The following is a 9,333-nucleotide window of genomic DNA, read 5'->3' as shown; positions in this document are numbered from 1 at the left end:
GTCTCTCACAGGCTCTGCACTTTACCGAATGGTAAACAATGCTCCAGCGCTGATCTGGTCCTCACTGCAGCCTTAAGTACTCCTCCAAGTCCCATCAGCTTGATCAGCCACAGGTGTGAGAGGAGTGGTGATGAGGTGTCCGTCACCAGCTCAGGAGACGCCCACCCGGAAGTGCTCACACACACAAACCACCAATCACCACAGGACTGAAAACATAAAAATGCTTAAAATCACATGACAGTAGTTGTTTTTTGTTTGGTTCTTTGTTTTGATGAGACCTTAATTTAAACTGAACTGCATTATTGTCCAACACAATATGGGCCTAAAGTTAGTGGGGTAGAAATAGCTACTCAGGTTTCTTAAATTGTATTTATTAGTATATTCCTCTTTCTTGCATTGCAAACATATCAAACAATGTTTTTTTAAAAAATGAACTAAAACTTTTTTTTTAATAATAATTAGCTTGAGATAAAATTAACATACAGTATGTAGTGGTGTGTATTTGACTGCATAGACTTTTTTAAACTTGTTTTTCTAGTGTGCCCAACTCTAAGTGACTAAGATCACAAGGCTAATAACATGCTAATTTTTTTATGGCAGAAGAATGATGGTCGATTCACAGTTATTCAGTTGGTCGGCATCCTTCGCGGCATTGCATCTGGCATGAAGTACCTGTCAGACATGAGCTTTGTTCACCGTGACTTGGCAGCTCGCAACATCCTGGTCAACAGCAACCTGGTGTGTAAAGTGTCTGACTTTGGTATGTCTCGAGTGCTGGAAGATGACCCTGAAGCTGCATACACCACCAGGGTGAGTGTGTGTGCACCCAGCTGTGTGTCTGCGTGTCACCTTTAGTGTCATCTTTAATTAATCAGTCTGGCTTTCAATTACAGGGTGGCAAGATCCCCATCCGCTGGACGGCCCCAGAGGCTATTGCTTACAGAAAGTTCACCTCAGCCAGTGATGTGTGGAGCTATGGCATTGTCATGTGGGAGGTGATGTCATATGGAGAGCGACCATACTGGGATATGAGTAACCAGGACGTAAGTGTGGAGAAATGTACTTATATGCAAAACCTCATAACTAAAAAAACATCTTAAAATTGTTTGGAATATCAGATCTGTGTACTGTCAACACCTTTTGATAAAAAGCCTTTATCAATTTGATCTGGTTATATATTCAAATCCTGTGGTGGTCAAACAATACCAGTGACATATTTTCTTTTTTTTATTGTGTCATAAATTTGCATTTTGAGATTTATTCATAATGATAAAGAATTTAATTATTGCATAAACAATTGTCTTGTGCAGGTGTCTAATATAATTACAGTAATCAGAAGCTTGCAGTTTAAATTACAGTTGTACTTAGAGACAAAACGATTTACATCATTCATCTACTGTCTAGGTAATCAAGGCTATTGATGAGGGCTATCGGCTGCCCCCACCAATGGACTGCCCTGTGGCACTCCACCAGCTCATGCTGGACTGCTGGCAAAGAGAGCGAGCCGATCGGCCAAAGTTCGGACAGATCGTCAACATGCTAGACAAACTGATCCGCAACCCCAGTACCCTGAAGAGGACCAGAGGAGATTCCACTGTTAGGTGAGAGCAGGAACACAGATGGACACGAAAAAATCATTTGTATTTCAAATCTGAAACATCATGAAACGGTCAGCCCTTGTTTACAAACTACACTGATTGACTGTGCTGATAAATGTGCTTGTTGAATTCCAGTAGGCTGCATACAGAAAATGTTTTTTTTTATCCTTTTTTTTTTGCAAAAGGTGGAGATGTGACAAGAACTTACAGAATGTATGATGGATTCAAAATAAAAAGTTGTACTTGTAAAAAGCAAGCAAATAGTGCATTTATCACTAGCCACAAACTTTAAGAAACATTGGTTCTATGTTTAGAAGACAAAAGTAGGCCTTAAATGAAATATGATGTTAGTGAATTTGTCCTTGGTTCAAAACTCTATCAGTGTTCTTCTGTGTAATGCCGGGTTTTCTCCCACGGTTTAAAAACATGCATGTTAAGTTAATGGATGATTCTAAATTAATGTTAGTTAGTGTGTATGTGTGTGTGTGTGCATGGTTGTTTTTGTCTCTATGTGGCCCTGTAATGACCGGCGCAGGGTATACTCCTCCTCTCGCTCATTGACTTGCTAGGATAGATCTAGCTTCCCATAACCACGAACAGTGTTGTGGCAATTGTAAATGAAAATAAAGAGATGGCGAGTAAAACTCAGAACTTTATTACATGCATGCTATTATGACAGGAACTATGTTCAGTCTCCTACAGTGTCACAGCAGTGCCATCTAGTGGCTAACAGTCATAACAACATCAGCACATAACCCAATGCATTCACTGCAAAATTTTCAGGACACAAAAACAACATTGAAAATGTGTAGAAAATAAGTGGAAGGGATAGTCTATGGTTTGTGCTGCCTTCATACTTAAATGAAAAAGCATCAGTTTGTTTGGAAGATAACTGAAACCTTTTTCTGTGGTCTCAGTCTGCGTGCTGGGTGTGTGTCAACTTTTTCATAGCAGCATTCACTCCTGTTTAATTGGTCTGCCCAGCCTACCAATGAAACTAAACACACTTAAAGAAATGCACAACAGATGAGAAATGATATGACGAATCTTCACATTATTCCACTTTTACTATTAAAATTATTAAATCATTAAAATCACATTTTTGCAATTCAAAAGCATATGTAATTTGTCATCCTTTCAAGAGTACCTGACACATTACAATGAATTAATGGTAATTATCTCAATATCATCATTATCTAAGATATATTTTAAAGGCAGTAACGTTGCTAAGTGAACAAACAAAAGAAGATAAGTGGAAAAAGTCTGGCAGCTACTATTCTATTTGGAGAAGATTTAAATGTTTTGTTGTTTACTCTAGTTTTTTGTTTGTTTGTTTTGTTTTTTTGCTGAAAGGTTATTACACTAAATCTTTTTAACGAAAAAAGAAAAATTACTTATAAACCATGCAGGGACAGCATGGTTGTAAAGTTGCACATGCAACTAGCAAATATAAAATTAATCACACTCTAGCTGCTACACTAACAAAGCACAGCAAAATGTGTTGTGCACTTTACATTCAACTGATCACACCAACGCATTTACAAACACGTTATCTAACAGCTATTTTCTGCCCAACAATACCCTCTCTAATGGATTTCTCTGCAAACTAGCTTCAACGGTGCTGCACACTCAGGAATGTAGCCTCTCTAACGGCGGGCAAAATTACTATGTAATGCTAAAGCAAACATGACCTTACATCACTAGCACCACTGCTTTCCAGTGACTTCATGTGTTATAATGACCTGAGTGTGTTTATAGGCTCAAGGAACAGCAAGCTTAAGTCGGAGTTTAACAAGTGAGCGAGTGCACGAGTGTGTTGCACGACCACGCACACTCACCTAATGGGAAACAGCGAGAGCACAACGGGAGTCCTTGTGGAGTCATTAGCATGGTTGAATCTTATAAATGTTACTTTCACAGTTACACAACTAAAAGGGTGTCCCTCTCCACCTAATAAGTAGAGAGGACTTAATATGGAGCAAATTACCTCAACATCTTTTCTTTTTTTAAAAAAGGAGATAACGTTAAAGAGTGAGTTGGAGTGTGAAATAGTGACAAAAATGACCAGACAGCAACTCAGTGAACACTTCATAGCATCAACAGAGAGGTGAAAAGCAGTGAAAAAAGACAAAATATGTAGTTTGGACACAAAATAGATGTGAACCCGACAAGTTTAATGAAAAAGGAAAAGCTAAAGAAGAATGTAGCATAGTGGTCTTTACAATTTGCAGGTAGGCGTCTCTTGTCAAACAAAGTGTAGTTGTCACAATATTAGTTAGAAAATTACGACGTTTCCATTAACACTGCTGTAGTTGTGGTGAAGCAGTAGCATTTTAGGGTGAATATAATTATGAATGAAAAAAAATGGTCTGTTTTAATTTATGACCTGCAATAAAAAGCTGTAACTTCAAGTATTAACTGTAAAAGCAGACTTAAAGTGAAATTAGATTCTAACAAGGTTTAGTCAGGTCCTCTGGACGATTACTCCTTAGATGATACTTTTCCTCTTTTATCCAAAAGGCTTCTTTAGTCTGAGGAACTGTAAGCAAACTCAGCCTTATAAAGCAGCACCTCCGCATAGTTAATCAACCAAAAACTAACTGTTCACATGCAAAGGAGGATCATCAGTCTAATGACCTATCATTAGAGCCCTGATGGCCGCTTGCTATTCACAGCGATACTCACAATAACAGCAGTGTAGGAGGCCTCCGCCCCTGTTTAATGATGGACAGATTCTCTTCACAAAGATGGCTTCCTTTACTCCTCTCTCAAACCAAACCTCTCTATCAAGGATGTGCACCTCTTCATCTCTGAAAGACAGACTGCTGGCCTGCAGGTGGCGGTAAACCGCAGAGTCCTTGGCCATCCTTTTAGCTGGTGGCTGCTTTGTTTCCCTGATGTCTAGCTGATCACAGTCCTCCTGGCATTTAACAGCATACACAATGAAATTAGATGACAACTTTCAAAACCTAAGCAGTAAAAATTAGGTTCCATTTTTCTCTTGTCCACAGACCGAAGACCACGTTACTGGAGCCAGGGAGCCCCGAGGTGTCCCCAGCAGTGGGCACAGTAGAGGACTGGCTGCAGGCCATCGGCATGGAGCATTATAGCAACAACTTCACTGCAGCTGGCTACAGCATTCCAGAAACTGTGGTCCACATGACACAGGAGTGAGTACAAACAGGACATAACAGAACAATAGAAGGGGAGTGAAACTTCAGTATGCAGTAAGACAGCTTTAAATTTTTTTTAAATAGTAATAAAACTTGGTTTAAACTAAGTTTAAGTCCTATCCATTTCTTAAAAAGAGTGGGAAGAATGATTCCACCTTCATTTCTATTAGGGTTTCTGCAAAAATCAGCCAATCAAATTTAATGTTTTTTAATGAAGTCATATATTGCAAAAGTTTTTTAAAATGCTACTTTTTATGCCATTGACAGTGAATGCATGAACTATTACACAGCTTTTTCTTTCATTTTGTTTTACAAAAGAATATAAAGAATAATATATTCGTTGAGTTTTCACACCCCTTTAGTGACTATTTTTCAAAAAGGCAACTTTTCCTGGTGTTACTGGAGACTTTGGGGGACTGCCATGAAAACATGCTTCCAACAAGCAGCAGGTTCCGCCGTGGACCCCTCCCCATTCCAAGCACTAACAGGTGCTTTCAGCTGCAGTTAGGACAGGAAATATTCACAATAAGACTGTAAAAGAATTGTGCATGTGAGACGCTGCTGCTGACTCATCCATAGCAGGATGTAAGTGTAAAATTGTCTGTCTAAAATAAGTCATGACATTAAAATAACTCTCAAAGAGTGTCTCTTTTGGGTCGCTTTTGCCGGTCCCAAAGAACAAAGGTTGGTACTGTGGTATGAGAAAATTTTTTTAAAAAGCCAAGAATTGACAGAAGAAGCTTTACTTAGGGCAGCTGTCTTGGGCCTGAAAGTCACAGGTTCAATTCCCCACTTTCCCATATGTTGTGGTGTCCTTCAGCAAGACACCTAGTCCCTAACTCTTCCCAAGGTGCTTAAATAGTTGCCTACATCTTCACTTGTATGTATGTCACATGTGTGATTGGTCAAATGCAGAGAATAAATGTCATCATTTGGGAACATATAATGATGACAACATATAGCACTTTCATTTATTGTCAGTTTTAAATATTCACTCCAGTGCACTGTTTTACCTATTTTACATTTAAGTTTTATGACAAATGACCCATTTCAGTAGTTAGTGTTGCTGTTTACATTTAATAAATGCGTGCAAAAATGTCACTGGGTCGTGATTCCTAATAAAACTGAAAAATGGTTCTCTTTTATGGAATTTGTTTAATGTCTAACATTGGGAATGCCCTTGGTGTGACCTCATCAGAAGCTCCTATTACATTAGGTCAGCCAGGATTGGCTGGAACTATGTTTGTCAGTGTCAGAGGGGGGAAGGTCCCTCCCCCTATTTATAGGGCTGTTGCTGCACTGACAGTTTTTTCAAACACCTATTCTCACAACAAGCGGAAGTTCCCACCATCTCTCTTGTCAGTACTGTACTTCCCAGCTTAACTGTCCATAGACGCATGCCCAAGCTCGTTTGCTAGGCACTATGCTCTGAGTCTGTGCAGCATCACAGCAAGTAGCTGTTTTATAGGTAGCAATACTGATAAAAGAGTAGAAATACTCCCACTTAAAAATAAGGTGCCAACTCCACGGTGTTAACACTGACAGACCATGTTACAGGTGGCATGTTAGCCACCCCAAAGTAGCAATACTCCCGCTGTACAAGCTCCCCACTGGGAAGCAGCAACGTTCCACCCAACCTAGCCGCACCTTATTAACTTAACTGTCACCAGCTATATTGTAGCCTTACAGCCAAATCTCCCAGTGAAACATGAATACCGGTAGGGCTTCCACAAAAGCAGAGGAGGACCCACAGTCACTAACCTGCCCATGTGGTAACAAAATTTCAGGCTGGGATATACAGTTAATGTGCGTGGTGTGCCTCAGTTTCAAACATGGCCAACATCCTTTGAGTCTGCAAACGTGTGCTCATATTGCAGCTGGTTCTCGCTCAAGGTACTCCATCACCATTTGGCCCATCAGTCAACATTGTCCAGCAGCAACGCAGTGATGGCTTCTGCAGCTACCGAACAGGAATCGTCCGTTGTTCCGCTGAACACAGATGCAGAAGCTGGGATGAGTTGGGGTGAAATCCTCAATGCTGTGGACCCACTGCCACCTGAAATGATGGAGCAGGGTCTCATGTCCAGCTCGCTGAATTATCTGATGGCGGGAGACTGAACTCTTAGACAAAGAGTCAGAGCTGCCTTTCTCAGATATGGAGGAGGATTATAACCCAGTTCCGTAGCTCTCAGGTTGGGTTGCAAAGCCCACTCCGTCGGATGCAGGCCAACCTGGTCATGAAAGCTCATCCTCGCCTGAACTGGATCTACACCTGCACGACGTGCAAACATGCAAACGTTTTCAGTTACCAGTAGGTGGCAGTAATGTACACCTTCAGTTTCTTGCCAACCGCCATTAAAATCCACAAGAAGAAGAAGAACTTTTTCAGTTAGCACTTCACAATCTACCAGTTTAAAAATGGATCCATTTGTCTTATTTAGAGGGAATCGACGCATTTCAATGAGAGCTGATGATCTTACCGTCAACAAGATTTCTTTAATATTCCAAGTAAGTCATTAAATCAGTACATTACCGCCACCTACTGGTAACTGAAAAAGTTATGTGCCGGGAGTTCAGGACTTCATTTCCGGTTCTGCCATAAGGTCCCGTTGAATTAACAAAGAAACAAAAGCTTGTCTTTGGTTTAACCATTGCAGTTAAAAAATAAAAAAAAAAGTACCCCTTTTTTATTTTTGCAATTGCCGTTTTTCTAATTTTGTTTTAAAAATGAAAAAACAAAAAAACACATGTTCGTTTTGTTTTTGCTATTTTATTTTGAAACGAAAAAACCAAAGAACGAACCATACACGGATTTACAAGCCGAGGGCGCAGTTAAAAATGTTGAAAAACCTAAATATAATAACACTAGGGGATTTGGTCCCTCCTTTCTCAAAAGGAGTAAGACCTCTCCCCTATGTGAACAGTTCTGCAGCCAACAAATCGCCATGCACATGCGCAGTGCAAAGCAGAGTATTTTGCAACACAACACCACAAGGGGGTGCTCCTAAACCATGTCAACCACCTGACAGCGAAAAGAGAAAAGTGGGTGGAATGCACAAACTCAGAGTGGGTTTTAAAAACTATAAAGAGGGGATACAGGCTGCAATTCATCATATCCCCACCACATTTCAGGGAAGTGAATCAGTCACAAGCAGAAGGGGAAGCTGCTCTCTTCCTACAAGAGGAAATTTTCTTGTTGTTGGAGAAGAAAGCGATAAGTGTGATTCCTCACAAACACAGCCGCAAGGGTTTTTATTTATGTTACTTCCTCACACCAAAAAATGGCGGTTGAGGGATGCACATGATCTTAAAAATTCCAGATGCTGACCCACCCCTTCTGCTGCGCTGGGAGTCTTCCCAGCATCTGGTTTAGTCCATTCGACCTCAAAGACACTTATTTTCTCATCCCCATATACCCATCACACATAAAATACCTTAAATTTGTTTTTCAAGAAAAATGCTACAAATACCTCATCCTCCCTTTTGGGCTCTCTTTAAACCCCAGAGTGTTTGTAAAATGCACAGAGGTGGTTGTGGGCCCGCTCAGGAGGCAAGGCAGCTGAGTGACGATTGGCTGATTGCAACATCATTCCAATGAGAGGCTGCAGAACACACAGCTGTATTAATGCAACATGTGATGGACCTGGGCTTCAAATAAATATAAAAAAGAGTGTTCTGCTTCCTTCTTAGAACATATCCTTCATAGGTCTCTCCCTGGACTCAGTTCAGACCAGAGTGAGGTTAGGAGAGGACATGGTAAACTGCCTGTCCATATTTCATAGAGGAATTCTGTGCAGAAGGCTTTTGGGGCTAGTGTGGTCCCACTGAGATGACGCCACATGATCGGGATCCAGTGCTGCGTGGCCTCTCAACAGAGGCTGAATCCACATATTTCTCTCAGTGTGAGAGTTACCGCAGCCTGAACAGCCTCACTTCGTCCGTGTCGAGATGCCAAGGCACTCACCCAGGGTCTGCCAATGGGAATCATGCAGGACAGGAAGGTTATCACGACAGATGCCTCTCTGTCAGGCTGGGGAGGCATCTGTGAATGGAAAATGGTAAATGGGTCCCAAGACCCAATTATGTAGTCAGCCCCCCAAAAAAATCTGAAACTGCTGGCTGTTCATCTAACACTGAAGCATTCCCACCCCCACCATGTGCTAATCAAAACATACAACACCAATGTGGTGGCTTATATCAACAGAGAGGGGGGTCTGAGATCGCTGAGGCTGCACACACTAGCTCACAAACTGATCATTAGAATCAGACATTTCCTGTCTCTGATGGCCACTCATGCTGAACTGTGGGGCAGATCTTCTGTCCAGAGGGAACCTGCTGTATGTAGAGTGGAAACTTCTTCTGGAGGTGGCCAGTCTGGTTTATTTAAGGAATATGGATCTGATCAGCTAGTTTCTCAACGCAATTGATACAATTTCCTCGACTGGGTGAAGGAGAGTCCAGTCTCGGGATATGTCTCGCTGGATATACAGTGGATTCCTGGCAGGAGTGGAAGACTGTGTACCTACCGACGTGGAGGTTCCTTACATATTTGGGTTTCTGAT

The 9,333-nt window shown here is 41.2% G+C and overlaps 1 protein-coding gene across 4 annotated transcripts in view; it reads left to right on the top strand.

Moving 5' to 3' along the window:
* epha4l (eph receptor A4, like) overlaps positions 1–9,333 on the top strand; it is a 108,316-nt gene that overhangs the window by 80,777 nt on the left and 18,206 nt on the right. For 3 of the 4 annotated variants that reach the window (XM_017438148.3, XM_037973401.1, XM_017438146.3), the window contains exons 13-16: positions 601–810; positions 894–1,043; positions 1,405–1,601; positions 4,610–4,768. In XM_017438148.3, the coding sequence (XP_017293637.1) occupies positions 601–810; positions 894–1,043; positions 1,405–1,601; positions 4,610–4,768 (716 nt within the window). The remainder of the gene's footprint in view (positions 1–600; positions 811–893; positions 1,044–1,404; positions 1,602–4,609; positions 4,769–9,333) is intronic. The other variant, XM_017438149.3, reaches the window with a different exon arrangement.

Source organism: Kryptolebias marmoratus, linkage group LG2 (assembly GCF_001649575.2).
Source record: "Kryptolebias marmoratus isolate JLee-2015 linkage group LG2, ASM164957v2, whole genome shotgun sequence".
Taxonomy (NCBI): Eukaryota; Metazoa; Chordata; class Actinopteri; order Cyprinodontiformes; family Rivulidae; genus Kryptolebias; species Kryptolebias marmoratus.
This window is presented reverse-complemented; position numbering and strand designations above follow the sequence as displayed.